General features: G+C 40.2%; 1 protein-coding gene across 1 annotated transcript in view; it reads right to left on the minus strand.

Annotated features, from left to right (window-relative positions):
* Window positions 1–12,095: 12,095 nt before the first annotated feature.
* The window catches only part of LOC132825515 (heparan sulfate glucosamine 3-O-sulfotransferase 3A1-like), a 204,618-nt gene continuing 199,577 nt past the window's right edge, over window positions 12,096–17,136 (minus strand). Inside the window, exon 2 of the mRNA XM_060840866.1 lies at window positions 12,096–15,246. Within this exon, the coding sequence (XP_060696849.1) occupies window positions 14,628–15,246 (619 nt within the window). The 3' untranslated portion in view covers window positions 12,096–14,627. The remainder of the gene's footprint in view (window positions 15,247–17,136) is intronic.

Genomic DNA, 17,136 nt, shown 5'->3' on the forward strand with positions numbered 1-17,136 from the left:
AGGTTAGGAACAACAAATATAAAGGAACAAAAGCAAATGGTTATTGTCTAAAATTAAAGTGGTTTATTTTCAGATCGTTAGTGATTCATTGCAGAACTGCTCAGATTATTTTGGTGCAAAAAAGTACTTTAAGTTTAGGAGCATTTTCTAAGAGAAATTACTTAGAGAAAAATACTTGGCTACAAATAAGATACTTCTAAAGGAGCATTCATTGTTCAACAACTCAGTAGAGAATTAAATTGGACATTAAACAGCAGTGTACTAATTTACGCAAGTCAATATTATTGAAGTGGAAAATGCCAACTAGATGCAACTGCCATATAGCCATTGCCTGATCATAGAATCCCTACAGTTTGGAGGCATGCTATTTGGCCCATTGAGTCCACATTGACCCTCCAAACAGCATCCCACACAGATTCATCCCTTCCCTATATCCTTGCATTCCCCATGGCTAATCTAGCTAACCTACTCACCACTAGAGTCTACAGGACAATTTATCATGGCCAATCCATCTAACCTGCACATCCTTGGGAGGAAACCGGAGCACCCAGAGGAAACCCACGCAGACACGAAGAGAATGTGCAAACTCCACACAGACACTGTGAGGCTGGAATCAAACCTGGGTCCTGGCATTGAGCCATCATGCTATCCCATTTTCCTGCATTTCCTTGTATGAAAATCTTTAGGACATGTGCTTTTGCGCAATTTCCACAGAATTCTCTCCACGTTTGCAGCTAAGGGCTGACCAGCTTCTTACCTGCTTTATCAGGATTTTGAACAGACCTCTTTAAATGTTAATGTTGATCTCTCTCTGCACCTTCTCAGCAGCAATAACACTGTTTCCTGCACTCTGTTCTGTTACCCTGATGCACTTGTATAGTACGATCTTTCTGTAATGCATGTAAAACAACACTTGTCACTGTACTTCAGTACATGTGACAAGTAATAAATCAAATCAAAATCAGACGAAAAAAAAGTGTAATAATGACTAGAGGAGACTGTGACAACAGTCCATTTTGCTGATCATTTAGTTGAAGTGAAGAGAGTGCAGGCTGTCATGAGAAAATTTGTATAACTATATACAAATTTTGTTTCAAGAAATATACTGGTGTAGGTCACCAATTCTTACAGAAATATTGAGCTTGATCCATATTTTGGTATCACATGGTATTCTGAACAAAGTAGAGGTGACGATCACAATCAAAATCAGCTTTTTAATGTACATTAGTTCTTTAAATCTTAAGTTGTGACAGGTTAAAACTCCAAGAGTCAAATATTTTGATATGCTTTGTTTTTCATATGAGTGGTTCTTTGGCAATCTATAACCTTACAAGATCTACCTTTCGACTCTGATCTGCAGCAGCTGCAGTCTTCATTTTCTCCTACCGCAGATGTACCATAGATTCAAGACAGAAATCCATATAATAATTTGAATGGAAGAGCAGGTGGAAGGGCTTTCACTTGTTCTGTTGTTCAGCCATGTGGCTATGCGCCAATATTATCTCAAATCTAACCAGATGTGGTTTAGACCACAGCAGCTATTCTAACAAACCTTAACCTAGAATGTGACGCAATCTGGCCAGTTTGCTGTACTCCACTTCTTCCTCTCTGTAGCAATCCTTCCAGAAGCAGCTGGAATGATGTGGGTAAAGGGCCTGTAATAGATTCTATGGTAATAAAGTCTCTATTGTTTGCTTTGTATGAAATTGGGCCAGAAATGTCCAGCTTCTCAGTGAGTCCACGGTTAAAGAAAGGTCCGAATTGGTTTATTTGAAACTGAATAAAGTTACTGACAAAGATGAACTACCCTCCAAAATCTCTGAAAGAATTTTTTTTTCAAATATAACTTAGAAATTAACAGCTTTCAGTCATTATTCACTCTTCTGGATTGGTTCACTTATTTGATGTAAATTCAATTTCATAGAATCCCTATGATTTACTAGTCTTATTGGGGAGAAAGCAGTTGAGAAACTTATCAGCCATGATTTAAGGCAGGGCATACTCGATGGGCCGATTGGTTTAATTTCTGCTCCTATGTCTTATGGTCTATGAGTGTCCCATTGAGTGCACACCACCCAGAGCAATCCCCCTACCCTATCCCTGCATTTTCCATGGCTAATCCACCTAGCCTACACATCCCTGTACACTACAGGTAATTTAGCATGATTGATCCACTTAACCTGTACATCTTTGGACTGCGGGAGGAAACCAAAGGAAACCCACACAGACACAGGGAGAATGTGCAAACTCCACACAATCACCCGAGGCTGGAATTGAACCCAGGTCCCCCACTGAGCCACTAGTTTTGTTCCAATGAATTTAGCAAACATTAAATGCAACATTTTACATTATTTTCACACAAATTCCCTTTGTCCTTGAATGGACCCACCCTTTCTCTAGTTACCCTCTTGCTCCTAATATACATATAAAATGCCTTGAAATTCTCCTTAATCCTACTTGCCATGGACATTTCATGACCCCTTCTAGCCCTCCGAATTTCTTTTTTCAGTTATTTTATGCTTCCTTTGTCCTTGTCAAGAGCCATGTTTAATTTCTGTTTCCCAAAACCTACATATGCTTCCCTTTTGACTAAAACTAACAACATCTCTCATCATCCAAGGTTCCCAAATCTTGCCATCGCGTATCTTTCATCCTCACAGGAACATGCTGGTCCTGAACTCTGGTCAACATGCTTTTGCACATGTCAGATGTAAATTTATCTTCAAATGGTTGCCCTAGTCCAATTGTTCCTATTCCTGCCTAATACTGTTGTAATTTGCCTTCACCCGATTTAGCACTTTCACCTGAGGACCAGTCTTTTCCATAACTTTCTTAAAACGTACAGAGTTATGATTGCTGTTCCAGTCAGAAGAAACCAGCAATAAATAATGCGCGCACACTTCCCAAGCCGCCTTTTGTAACGGTGAAAGTAAAAAATTTGGACAGCAGTGAAGTGCAGAATATTTTTGACAAACTGAATGGAACTTCAGTTCAATGATTTGAAATCCTGATTCACAGCATTTTTGTGAAGGATATTGAACTTAGGGAAATAGAGAGCAACTCAAGCTCCCCTTGGATGTTATAGGAAGGTCAACTGCCGCTAGGAGCTGGGACAACATCCGGAGAATTCACTATGGCTTAAAATAACGCAAAGTAAGGGAAGACTGAGATTCTTATTTAAAATTGGGGTGAAAGTTTTATATACAGAATTAATTTCTCTGCAAGTCATTAAACATATGTGTCCTCTTTCGCACTGAAATATTGAAGAATAATAGCGAAAATAGAAGACCAAATTAAATTGTCAAGCAGTTTTCCTAGTCAACCTGTTCATAGATGTTATTACACAGCAAATGAAATTTGAACCCAAGCCCCCTGACCCAAAGGTAAGGACACTACCTCTGCACCACAATAGTTCCTTTAACATATAACTACTGCAACTGCAGTACAAGGGATTTGAACTCACATCACCAGAGCTGTTAAGTTTCTTGGTCTAGTGACATTACCAGTACACTACCATGTACAGGGTTATGTTAGTTTATATTGTCTTGTACATATTAACTAAATGAGCTACAGTGGATTGTGATGGTGACACAAAAACAGAAGGGTTGATACACTATGACTGGGAATAGCTCCAATCAGTAGCAACCAGGGTGGTGTAGAGAATGAAGACAATCACATGGTTACAATCATCCCAGTCGGATTCATTTGTGCTCTCACCTGTACCCTCCATAAACCTAAACTCAACCAAACCTCTGTTACCCTCTGTCCTGACCTGCTCATCCATTACTCTTGACCATTGGCTACATTTTTTCCACGTCTGTCAATGCTGTATGCTTACATTTTTCATTCTTATTTTCAAATCGCTATATGATCTCATCACTACCTATGACCCTCCCCAACATCACAACCCTCAGATCTATTCCTGCTCCAAATTGGACCTCTTGAACATCTCCCCTTTTAATCATTCCATCATTGCTGACCATGCCTTCAGTAGCCTGGATTCTGATTTATTTTTACATTTTTATTTTGTCTTTTTCCCTGGCAATCCAATCTTTTCTTCATTTCTCCTGATTTGGCACAGAATTCACCCACACTAATCCACACTTCTTTCCTGATCATTGTCATATTCATTTCAGAATTCTTCAATCTCGCTGGTTAAACATACACACCATTCTTTGCTGTATCTGCCAAGGTCACTATCGCCATTTCCTCCCTGTACCATTTTCAGTTAACGTGCCACACAAAAAAATGCTAAAACCTAGTCTAATGGCAGATACACAGATGCACTCTCACCAGTGTATTATGACAGAAGAGAAGGCAAATGAAAAGCAATAAACACAGGACAGACTGTTGGGGCTGAATGGTCTTTGCCGCTGCAACAATTCTCAGTTTGTGAGGATTGGCATACATATGCTCTATATGTCAGTGTTATTGTAACACTTCTAAAATTCCACCATCGCATCTTTGCATTTTTTTTTACTATTCCCACTTGCTTAAATTTCATCTGCTGCGTATTTGCCCATTTTATTTTCTCCCTGAAGTCTAACTATTCACCTCATTTTGCTGCTTTCTATCTCTTAACAAATTTTGTCTCCATGTCCCTTCGATTCCATGGTCCTTAGTTTTGCTAATACGTCATTTGGAAGTCCATATGCACAGCACTACCCTTGCCAATTCTCCCTGTTAAGGAGCTACTTACTCAAACAAGATTTGCCTTCTACAACCATATGTTGATTTCATTGATTAACACATACTTTTCTAAACCTTAATTAATCGAGAGCTGGGTTATTAAAACTGGCTGGATTTTAATTGAGGGATCAGGAACACTATGCCCAGATCTTTCTGAGGTCCTGATTAGATTCCCTACAGTGTGGAAACAGGCCATTTGGCCTACAAATCCACACCGACGCTCTGAAGAGTAACCCACCCAGACCCTGACTAATGCACCAAACACAATGGGCAATTTAGCATGGCCAATTCACTTGACCTGCACATCTTTGGACTGTGGGAGGAAACCACGGGAAGAACGTGCAAACTCCACACAGACAGTTACCCGAGGCTGGAATCAAACCCGGGTCCCTGGTGCTGTGAGGCAGCAGTGCTAACCACTGAGCCACCATGTCGCCCATGACGGCTGATCCCACTTTGACAGCTGTCACACAAGACTATTTTAATAAAACCAAACAACTGACTGAGCCAGAGGAGAGTTGATGCCCAACACACGTCATCAGCTGTGACCTGGAGGCAGGAACTGGCTCTGGAGAGGAATTCTTAGATGCAGACTGTAGTCATTCCTGAGCAATGGAGCAAACAGGAGGAAGAGTTCCATTAGTTTCATGGTCTAAAATAAACAACCAAACTCTCTCTCAACAGGTACTTAACCCACTCTGCTCAAGCAATGGAAATTTGTGTCATCATATGACCTCATTTTGACTTCCTCTTATATTTTAAAACTTTATATCAGCAGTAAATGAAAGCTCCCTATTTTAATCCTCCAATTTTTATCTTTGAAAACTTGATTTGGTCACTCTCCAGGCCATGTCAAGCTCTTCAATACGTTTACCAGCCAGTTAATTGGGGATGAGTAGGTTGCCAACTCCCCCTATGCCCCAACACTCCCACTGAAAATTTGAGCACCGCAGAGATGTCAGAAGGAAGGAATGCCATCTGAGAGACGGATGTGCCCACACCCAAACCAATCCCTGTAAAAATCCACCTCATTTCATCCACACCACAAGCATTCTGCTCAAATGCTCCAAAGCTGCTGGGTTTATCACTTTTTGTGACCCGATTGTGACATTTACAATCCACCAATCCTCTAGCAAAATCCCCTACTTATCAATCCAGTGTCTGCCTGGTTTATATACGTAAAATATAATACTACAGATTGATTTGGCATGACAAACCGAAGGTGATCTCAAGTCGATTCTGTTCTATGGCTTAGACATTTATATATCATGCAATTTAAAATTGGTATAATAATGTTTTTGTTCATATGATTAAAATGCATAAGCTAAATTCTAATGAACAATCTTAAAAAAACAACTTTATCTCTACAAAGATATATTAAAATAATAATTCTTACTAAATGAAGGCATGCAGTTGATTTTTTTTAGGAATAATGTTCAGCTCTAGTCAGAGCAAATAAACAAAGGTCACTTTTATTGAAAGAAAATGTGATTAGCATTGAAAACTAACATTTTAACAATTGTTCAAAGCTGCAATTAGGGCTAAGGTTGGGGTAGGATCAAGTAAAAGGTCAAGTACCTTGCTGGTGAAACTGATGCAAATTGCAAATGACCGTTTGCCTCAACAGAGAGAGGTCGTGCTGCTTGTAACTGCTTAAAGCAAATTCTACCTTCTTATGTTGAAGAAGCGCGGAGTTGAAAATTGTACTTTCATAAAGTTACATCTCAGGTACTCTCTCAATAACAGGCAAACGTTTATTCATTTGTCCAAGATGTGATGAAGTGGAGACTCCGGTCAGACAAAGCCACAAGTGCTCTCGGTCCAATGCAATGAATACAAACACTTGACCCCGAACTGCAAGGGCAGCAATTAGGTTCAACAGGGGATTGTGTGAGGCTTCGAAAATCCAAATCCATGCAGTCAACCGCCCACAGTATTCGCAAGACCTCATTGAGCATCCTTAATGAGCCTGCAATCTGAGATTCAATACGGTCGTAGCCGCTTTTGGATGCTCTTAATGCTGCAGTCTATATGTTATTGTGCAGCCAGAGAAAGGATTCCTCTTCAGATGTTCGGCTGCTTTACAAAAGGGAGAGACAGACACCCTTTACAGCAAGGCTGGAGTTTTGCATATCAATATGGCTGCCCCTGAATGTATTCACTCATCTGGCTAATAGGATCACTATCGGCATTCGAGGCTTTCACTGGCACTTTGGGAAACTCTGAAAGCTGTCACTGAGAATAATTTGGTCGAATGTCACTGGTAAAATCCAAACATGAGGAGTGCAGTCCATCACACCAAGCTGCCAGAGGAACTGACAAGTTCCAGCAGATGGAACATTCCTCCCCACCACCCCCATCCCACACCCGCCAGAGCTTCAGACCAGAGACTATTTTCATCTCGATGGGCTCCCCACTACTTTTTTTTTAAAAAGACATTTTGTCCCTGAATTATACAGTCCAGGGAGAACGCCAAGAGGAAAGAAATGCTTTTAATTGCTCCTGGTGACTTTTCTTGGCAATGATTCCTTTGTCCTTAGCCAAGTGAAAAATGTGCAGAGAAAGTGAAACAAAAAAGAATCACCCATTTTCAGTTGCACTAAGTAGACTGTTATTCCCTGCTGTATTCCGTATTGACTGTTTTTGAAGGGGAAGGAGTTTTTTTTTAACTTTCTGAAAGCCTCCTGGGATGGTTTCTTGCATTTTGTAGCAGTTTTGAGTTGCACAACTGCATACAAAATAGTTCAGAGCAGGGACAGTAACATCGGAGAGTGCAGAATAAAGATCTGTTGATATTTGAAGAATGTATATAACCCGATATCAGCAAATGGACTCACCTGGACGGCTTTTATGCAACTTGTAACGGCAAGGACTAGGATCCAGGATAGCAGTCTCTCTCAGCTGTATATTCCTAGTAAGATGTACATTCAAATCTATCTGTTTTGCATCCAGTCCCCATTTCTACTTGAGGCTATTCCTGGCAGAGAATGCGACTTTTCACCTGTGAAAGTGCCATCATCAGGCTTGATTCTTAACTGATGACAGCAACATTAGCAGTGGTAAGTAAACAGGGTTAACCAGTATCACACCCACGCATAAAACATGTATAATGTGGTAAATCACAGGAAAGTTCTTTGAACAATTAGCGATGGACTTGAGAAAGTTATTGACAAACCCAATATCCCTCACTATAGCTTTTTAAAATTCGGTCACAAGCTGTGGGCATTGCTGGCTAGGCAGCATTTATTTGCCCATCCCTAATTGCCCTAAGGGCAGTTCAGAGTTGATGGCATTTGGGTCTGGAATCATCGTAGACTAAACTAGGTAAGGATGACAGTTTCCTTCCCTAAAGGACATTAGTGAACCAGATGGGCTTTTTTCAACAATCAACAATGGATTTATGAGCATCATTAGACTCTAAATTCCAGTCCTTTTTTTATTGAATTCAAATTCCATCACCTGCCATGTCTAATGCTAAGTCCCCAGAATGTTGCATGGGTCTCTGGATTATTACTTAGTGATAATGCCACTAGGTCATTGTCTCCCACTCTCATGGAGTAGGGATAAATCATGCTTAATTAAGTCCATTCAAAAATGTGGAATTGCAATGAGTCAATTGCTGAGAGCATAGGAAATCAATAGAAGGTGAAGACAGCTCTGTCATGAGAGAAAGACAACTGGTGGTGATTTAACCTGAGGGTTACCATACCTTCAGGAAAGGGCAGAGGTTGAAGAGAAATTCTTCATGGTTACCACAACCAAGGGAAAGAATTGCAGCTATGTTTTTGGTATCACTCTATGTTACCAGCCAGCCATCCAACCAACTGAGTGTGCTAGATGGACTCAATGTTCTCATGTGTACCAGCTTGGGTTCACGCATTCATATGCTTGAAAGTCAGAATCAAAAAATAATACCCTAATGACCCCTGTGCTGCAGCTAAAGAACCTCTCCGACTCACTCTGCTACAAAGCAGTTAAAAAGGCAACAGAATAGAAAAAGATTCTCTTATATAATGTTGGAATTCAATCCTGACTGAAAGGCATTATAACTGCAACCTTGAAAAACTAAGAATTGTGAAAATACTGCCCACCTGCCAAGATCTATGCAATGGTAAACTCTCAGTTGCAATGTTTAACTATTTGTGCTTCACAAACAATTTTGAGACGGAATCAAAACCGAAAGAACTGTGGATGCTGGAAATCAGAAACACAAACAGAAATCTCAGCAAGTCTGTCACCATCTGTAGAGAGTAATCAGAGTTAACGTTTCGGGTGCAGCTCTGAGGAAGGGTCACTGAGCCTGAAATGTTAACTCTGATTTCTCTCCACAGATGTTGGCAGACCTGCTGAGCTTTTTCAGCAATTTTTGTTTTTGTGTCATGGACTGATTCATATATCTGTTTTTGTGACTTTCTAACTTTTTCAACACACCTCTTATTCTGTGTGTGTGTGTGTGTGTGTGTGTGTGTGTTTTCTTAGTCTTTTCTCTTGTGTGTAGCAATTAATAAATTCACTTTTTTCTTAATTCAAAAAGCCTAGTTAAATTGGCTGCTTTTAAAACACAAGCTCATTTATATCTGGGAGAGAAAGTTTTCACAATGAACAGGATCCCTTTTAACCTAGTTGCAAACAATTGAGGGAGTTAGTGAATAAAGACCCAGTTCATCCGTCCTCACATGGGAATTCAAAGTTGAGGGCAACTCACCTGAATCAGTAACAAACTGGGGAACTTTGCTTCAAGGAAAGAATCAGGAAATTCAGCCCTTCAATAATAATCCAGCTTTATACCGACATCTAAAATATTACTCATCATAATCCTCTGAAAGTATTTGTTCTATGTTATGGCACCATAATTCGTGGGCGGCACGGTGGCACAGTGGTTAGCACTGCTGCCTCACAGCGCCTGTAGACCCGGGTTCAATTCCCGCCTCAGGCGACTGACTGTGTGGAGTTTGCACATTCTCCCCGTGTCTGCGTGGGTTTCCTCCGGGTGCTCCGGTTTCCTCCCACAGTCCAAAGATGTGCGGGTCAGGTGAATTGGCCATGCTAAATTGCCCATAGTGTTAGGTAAGGGGTAAATGTAGGGGTATGGGTGGGTTGCGCTTCGGCGGGTCGGTGTGGACTTGTTGGGCCGAAGGGCCTGTTTCCACACTGTAAGTCTAATCTAATCTAATCTAATCTTACCAGACCATAGAGCTACTGTCTCATCAGAGAGATGACTGATGGTGGTTTATCTTGGGGGCCACCACACCTCAGGGAAGCGAAGAAGTTAAGGAGGGCCTTTCATGATACACACTGCCAGTGTCGGGAATTGAACCCACACTATTGGCATCATACTACTACACAAACCTACTGCCAACAGGCCAAGCTAAACTGACCTCCATTTGTTCTATAATACATTGGTCACAGGGCAAAGGTGTGATCCAAATATAGAATATGTCCCATCTTTTACAGTGGCCCTATTTCTATTCCATGTTGTGCAACCTTTGGGCCGTTATAATACCAACAAGAATATCCAAAAAATTCAAATAGCCTGTATTAACAAGGGCTGATTCTGCAATGGTGGTAAGTGGAGCCAATTACTTTTCCTTCAGAACTGTTGAACTTCAAACACTAAAGCTCCTGAAGGGTTCAAAACAATCTAATTATTTATTTTCAGTTCTGAATGCCTGATAAATTAACTTAAAATTCTACTGTCACAACATATGTTGTCCTTTACTGGATGCTTGATACCTTTGACCTTTGCCCTGTAGATCTTAAAGTGCATACAACTCAGGGAAACAAGATCCTGGCTTGTCCATTTTGAGAAAAATGCACTGTCGTGGCAGCTGATCCTTCTATACTTGCGCTTTTTTACAATTGACTCTTGAGATCCACTTAAAATACATTAAACACTCTGGACAATGGACAGAAAATGTTGTGAACACTAACACATAAGGATAAAACCCTGGCCAGTTCTATCTATTTACATGAATGGCTAGTTTTATGATACGTTATAGGATATCAGAAAATGTTACATGCTGAAGAAAAACTCCCTGTATGGAAAACATTAACTAGGTAAATTATACACTGTAAGCTATACCAAAAGGATAAGATTAAATTTTTTCCAATGTTAAATGGATTTTGCTTAGAAAAAAATCAATACTGTAAAAATATCCAAGAAAGGTTGCCAACAATTCTGTCCTACTTCAATTAGTCATTTCGAAAATATCTTTTCTATATCTGATCTTAAGCTTAGCAGGATTCAATGAGCTAATTTAATGAAACTGGTCTATGTTGTGATTAGTTAAACTGGAGAAACTTCTGGGATCTGAAGGGTACCTAATGGAAGATGTCTGAATACATTTGTATTGGGTAAATGAAGCGATTTCCAACACTGTATCAAATCACCCTTCCAGTGGAAAGCTGGAGTTTGAGAAAGGAGCAAAGTATGGGCCTGTGTGTAGTAACTTAAACACAGGCATATCGTTTTGTATATAAAAATACCTAAAAAGCAAGTGTATATTAAATTTACAAAATTTTCTCAATCTAGCAAAAATATCAACAGAATTGCTCCAAAGTTGCTGAGAGTTGAGAAGGTCTCGCTCTGCTTGTTACATCGCTATATATTCTTTATGAAAAGCACAGTCTGACACTAGAAAATTAAGGAATTTGAGTATTAGTGGGAAAAACGATTTGTTGAAACTTTTTGCCTTGCTCTCATCAGGACATTTTGCAAGAATAGAATTTCAAGGGGAAAATAACTGCCCCAGAAGAGAATGCTCCTTGGTTAGGAAGTATGCCCTAGAGGTATTACAGTAGACAATATACCCATTAATGCTAATTGGCAGTTAACACACAGGCTTTGTCAAATTTTACAACCAGGCAGGTTCACTGGTTGTCATGCAAGATGAACCAGTGAATGGCTGTCTCATATGTTGTTGAGTTGAAAGAGACATATGTGTCTACATATTCTGTCCATCTGCAGAGAAAGGGCCCTGTGTACTAATATATGAAACTTTCAGCATATGCCATTAGTGTGAGCCCAAGTGACCAAAACCTGATTGTCAGCATAATTTATCACACACTCAGGATAATCCAGGAAATGTTGCCCAACTGCAGAATGATATTGAAATTCAGACATTGTGTTGTGTAAATGCCAGCTGGTAATTTAGAGAATTATCACTTTAGAAACCAAATGATAGAAAATATGTTTTGTTTATAAAGACAAGAATAGTTTCTTCAGTCCATATATAACAATGGGAAAATATTACTTAGAATAACTTCTTATACATCATGGAGAGCAATGACTTGAGAGCCTTAATTATCTGTCCATCAGAAATAATTACTATATATATATAGGTTCAGTGTTAAGTAAACTGTACTAAAATAATGCAAGTCCACAAAAATGTAAGTAGTAAGCTTGGTGCAAAACATACAGGGACTTTAGTTGAACAAAATTATATTAGTTACTCTTAACCATACATTATGAATACAATAGGAAACTGTGTCAATGTCAATTAACAGTTTAAAGTATAAAAACCCACAAAGGAAAGCCAGCATTTTTTTTTAGGTTTGATACCTTTTGTCCATTGGCTTGTGACATGATGAAACATGTGAAAGGTTTCAACCTTAAATGTGTTTCACGAGGTGATTCTAGTGACTGTAGCATTGAGGAGCAAAGTTATTGTTCATGAGGCCATGTTGTGTGGTTTGTTAGTCTGCTAGCAACAAGTACTTGAGCAGTTTACCATCTGCAAGTGGCTGCACTTGGTTTTGACGATGAGAAAATTTAATACCAAGAAGATGCCTTTTATTCGTATCTGATCAAGATGAAAATGCATTGACAGAACATGCTTTTGTATTTAACCAAGTTTAAACCTGCTGTAGATTTGCAAGCTGAACGTCTAACAGCGTACCCACTGTCCATCGCTGCTCTGTATTCTTTGAGAAAACATGAGAAAGCTTACTAAATAGCAAGTAAGCATTGTTATGACAGAAGAGTTTGCATTTCACTGAAATTGGTCTTCCTGGGATTTTCTGTAATTGCAATGGATTTCAGCACTGAACTAAATTGGACTCAGTCTACAGAAGGACAACAATATCCAAAGCAATGGAGCAATCTTTTCCCTACATTAATGGAGGGGAGGTGATAAGGTTGAAGACACTTCCCCATATTTGAGAAAAAAGGTACTGTACAAATCTATACTTGCAAAAAAAAACTCCTTCACCTTAATATGGAGCTGGTATTTGAGTAATCTGACTGTGATTTTACTCAGTAGCACTCGGTAAAATTAAGCTGCTAACCTTTCAGCGTCCCAGCTTGTTCTCTTGTCTGATGTGCTGGATCAAGCTTTGGACTTTGAATTTGACACTGGTATTTGCTCAGGTCAGAGGAAACCAAATTAAATTTGGATTAATGTGTTCAAACTCTGTTCACTCTTTCCAGAGCATTTAATGGATGCAATTGCCTTTCTCTAATCTAACAAACATCAACAGATGATATCTGGTTGCCTGCCAATCTGTAACAATGAGCTTTCAATCAGTACAGTCAGACTCTATGTGAAAACATTAGATACAAAAAGTAAAATGCTGTAATTTTCTCTTTTTCAGTCTACGGACAGAAGAATTTAAGAATGAAATATACAGCTTAGCTGCAAACGTAGTGATTAAAACTGGGTCAATTTGAAACAGATATGATATTTTCTCCCCCCCAAAACCTACGGTTGCATGGGCAGCCCGGTGACTCAGTGGTTAGCACTGCTGCCTCACAGTGCCAGGGACGATTCCAGCCACGGGTTACTGTCTTTGTGGAGGTTGCATTTTCGCCCTGTGTCTGCATGGGTTTCCTCCCACAGTCCAAGATGTGCAGGTTAGGTGAATTGGCCATGCTAAATTGCTCATAGTGTTAAGGGATATGTGGGGTAGATGCATTAGTCATGGGTAAATGTTGAGTTATAGTGTAGGAGAATGGGTCTGGGTGGGTTACTCTTCAGAGGGTCGGTGTGGACTTGTTGGGTCAAATGGCCTGTTTGCACACTGTAAGGACTCTATGATTCGAATTACAGACAATTTGGATTTCAAATACCATCTCTAACCATCCTAGACAACTGCAATTGACGCTATCCCACGGTTAGTTGCTTCATAAATGGGTTTGTGCAGTCTAATCCTGAGCAGTTAATTTGGTCTAGAGACAGGCACGTTCTATATTTTGCTCGTGTTTTCATTGCTTGCTGTAATGTTAAACATGATCGCTTTTGCCAGGATCTCACAATGGAAAATACCAATGATGCAAAACGTGCTAAATATCAAACAGATTGAGAAAAAGTATTGCTACTAATTCGGTAGAATGAGCATACATGGGAAAATGGATAGGAATAAAGGTATTAAAACACCAAGCAATGGTGAATTCAGAAGCGATGCACATTTTACAGTTTATTATTTGATTGTGATAAATCAATTTTGCCAGTGGGGGGACCAGATCTCGACATCTTCAAGAATGTTTGTTTGTCGGGGCCAGTATTTAATTCAACATGCTTCATAATAAATGCCACTTGCCTTGGACAACACCATGAATGCAAATAGAGGATCCCAAAATGATCCTTTTGTCAAAAAAAAGCTGAGCATTATTGTTTATTCTGAATGTCACAACCGCTGACAACTACTCCTTGGGTTGGACAGTTCTGGAGCCGTAAAGGTCTTTCAGTTCGTTTCCAACACTGTCCAAGAATTGGGAGCAGTTAGGGACTTTTCTTTTCATTCCTAGGGGATTCCCTTTATTTGTATTTGCCATTTTTACACCGTTCTTTTTAAGACGTCTGGCATGAGAGCTTCGACCTAAAGGTTCAGTGCATGCTCACAAAACAAATGGAGGCAAATCGAGCTGGACTTTACAGCACAAGGTTAAAAGTTGGTTGCTTTGGAAAGGCAATTAAGTGTTGTGCTTGACAAGTAGTGGTTTACTCCCAGCCAAAATCATGGCCTGTCATCTGGTAGAACTTCAGATTAAATGGCCTGTAGAACTCTTTGAGCCGAAGAACAACATCCATGTCTATTTTGGGGTGAGTCCTTCCCTTTGATTTGCCGAGGCAGCGGGGCCTACTGCTACCCTCTGGCTTCTTCAGGCAAGGAAAGCCCTTGGTTTCATTAAAATAGAAGTGTTTGTCAGTAATGACTCTCTTAAGGCCCAAGAAGTCCTGCACACGGCCCATCTCGCCGGCTGGATCTGTCACGAGCCTCTCCCCGCTCACAAAGAGAATCTTGGACAGGGGGAAGTACTGAAGCCAGTTCTCCAGATGCTTGGCATAGATCCCAATGCGGATGGCACTCCACGATGTGTCAATGAGGCCCGTGCTCATGTTTTTGAAGGTCAGCATTTGAAAGCTCGGGACTCCCGGATTCTTGGACAGCGTTTGTGTGTAGTCCGAAATAGCTCTGGTCACAGGGTTCCTGACCACCACAATCAATTTGGTCTCTTTCGACATAGAAAAGATTCGCTTCGGGGCTTCCTTAGTGACAAAATAACTCGGGGTTTTCTCCATGGTGATCTGTCCTTCCAGAGTGCGAGGCATAAGGTTCCTGCAGAATAAAGAAGGAAACTAGTTATCATTAAGCAACTCCCAATCAAGAGCGCAACATATCGCCTCATGTTTACATCAGTACCTGGTGATTCTGCCAAATGAATAGCAAGTGGAAAAACCAATTAACAATTTTGTTATCATGTTTTCTCTCTCTTAAACTCTCATGCCCTCACACTCTCCTGATCTGACACCAATTTGGACTCCTCCACTTAATTCTGATAATTACACTGCTCAGTACTAAATACATGATGGAGATGGTGTGATGATACTGTAGCTTTAAGAGGTTATTTTTGTCTTGACCTTTTAAAAAGAAAGAGAGGTTGAATGAGAGGTGCCAAGAATAAACAGCTTGTGAGATGTTGGGGTATCGTTTCTTCTTGAAAAGCTATAACAGTAGAAGCAGCCTGAAAGGGTGTGGTTGAGCACCCACAGAACCAGGACCTTTAGTTTAGCTTCCAGCAAAAGCTGCTGAGGTTGTGAAAACCTTCCACAGCTCTTTTTGCTACAGCTGAAAGCTGGAGTTCTCGCTCTCTCTTAGAATTGATATTCTTTCCTCCTGGATTGAAGAACTGCATGTGAGAAAATCTGTATTTTGAAATGGCCCTTTGCTAAGTGTGTGTTTATGGGATGCTACTATATTGGCACAGTTAATTAGTATTGGGTACTGTACCTATTATTCTGTTACGTTTTCCAATAGTTATCCTAAATTCCTCTTTCTTTGGTTATATTTTTAACTACTTGGCGTTAAGCAAAACACAATTTATTTAAACACAACAGTTTAACCATTTGAATTGCATTTGGAACACAGCATTTCACACTTACCTTTAAACTAACAAAACATTAGGGTCTAGAATACCTTCTTCATATATTTTGAGGGGGTCTGTTCTGGTCCATAACAATGGTAACTACACACTGACAAAGCCCAACTCAGGTACATTTACCTGAACATCCCTTACTTCTGAAAACCATTGCTCCATATCAAACTATTTTCTGGTCTGTTTGCGATCAGAACACAAAACAAGCCAGAGGGCCAGCTACACCAGGTTAAAGGATAAAGCTCTTCATTCTCCACAACGTGTATGCCTTAGGTTTGACTTGCATTTCCAATCTTTGTGTGTTTTGAGTGACATGGTCCTCTTTGTGGAGAGATAGAGTCAGATTTTGACAAAATTATGTGGGAACTGGAATGAGATGCCCCAAGCTCAATTCAGAGAAGCCTCAACAGAGACAGAATGAGAGACAGTAAGTGTGTATGTGTAAGTGTGTGAAAAAGACAAAGAGGGAGAGGAAATCCTAGAATCCCTATAGTGTAGAAGCAGACCATCGACTCCACACCAACCCCTCCACCCAGATCCACACCCCTACAAATATGCATTTACCATGGCTAACCAACCTAGTCTGCACATCCCTTGATACTAAGGGCAATTTAACACTGTATGTTAGCTTTTATTGGTAGAGGGATTAAGTTTTGGAGCCATGAGGTCATATTGCAGCTGTACTAACTCTGGTGCGGCCGTACTAGGAGTATTGCGTATAGTTCTGGTCGCCGCATTATAGGAAGGATGTGGAAGCTTTGGAAAGGGTGCAGAGATTTGCTGGGATGTTGCCTGGTATAGAGGGAAGGTCTTATGAGGAAAGGCTGAGGGACTTGTGGCTGTTTTTGTCAGAGAAGAAGAAAGTTAAGAAGTGATTTAGTAGAGATATACAAGACGATCAGTGGATTAGATAGGTTGGACAGTGAGAGCCTTTTCTTTTGGATGGTGATGGCTAGCGTGAGGGGACATAGCTTTAAATTGAGGGGTGATAGAAATAGGACAGATGTTAGAGGTAGTTTCTTCTTCAGAGTGTAGTAGGGGCGTGGAATGCCTTGCCTGCAATAGTAGTACAC

Source organism: Hemiscyllium ocellatum, chromosome 20 (genome assembly GCF_020745735.1).
Source record: "Hemiscyllium ocellatum isolate sHemOce1 chromosome 20, sHemOce1.pat.X.cur, whole genome shotgun sequence".
Taxonomy (NCBI): Eukaryota; Metazoa; Chordata; class Chondrichthyes; order Orectolobiformes; family Hemiscylliidae; genus Hemiscyllium; species Hemiscyllium ocellatum.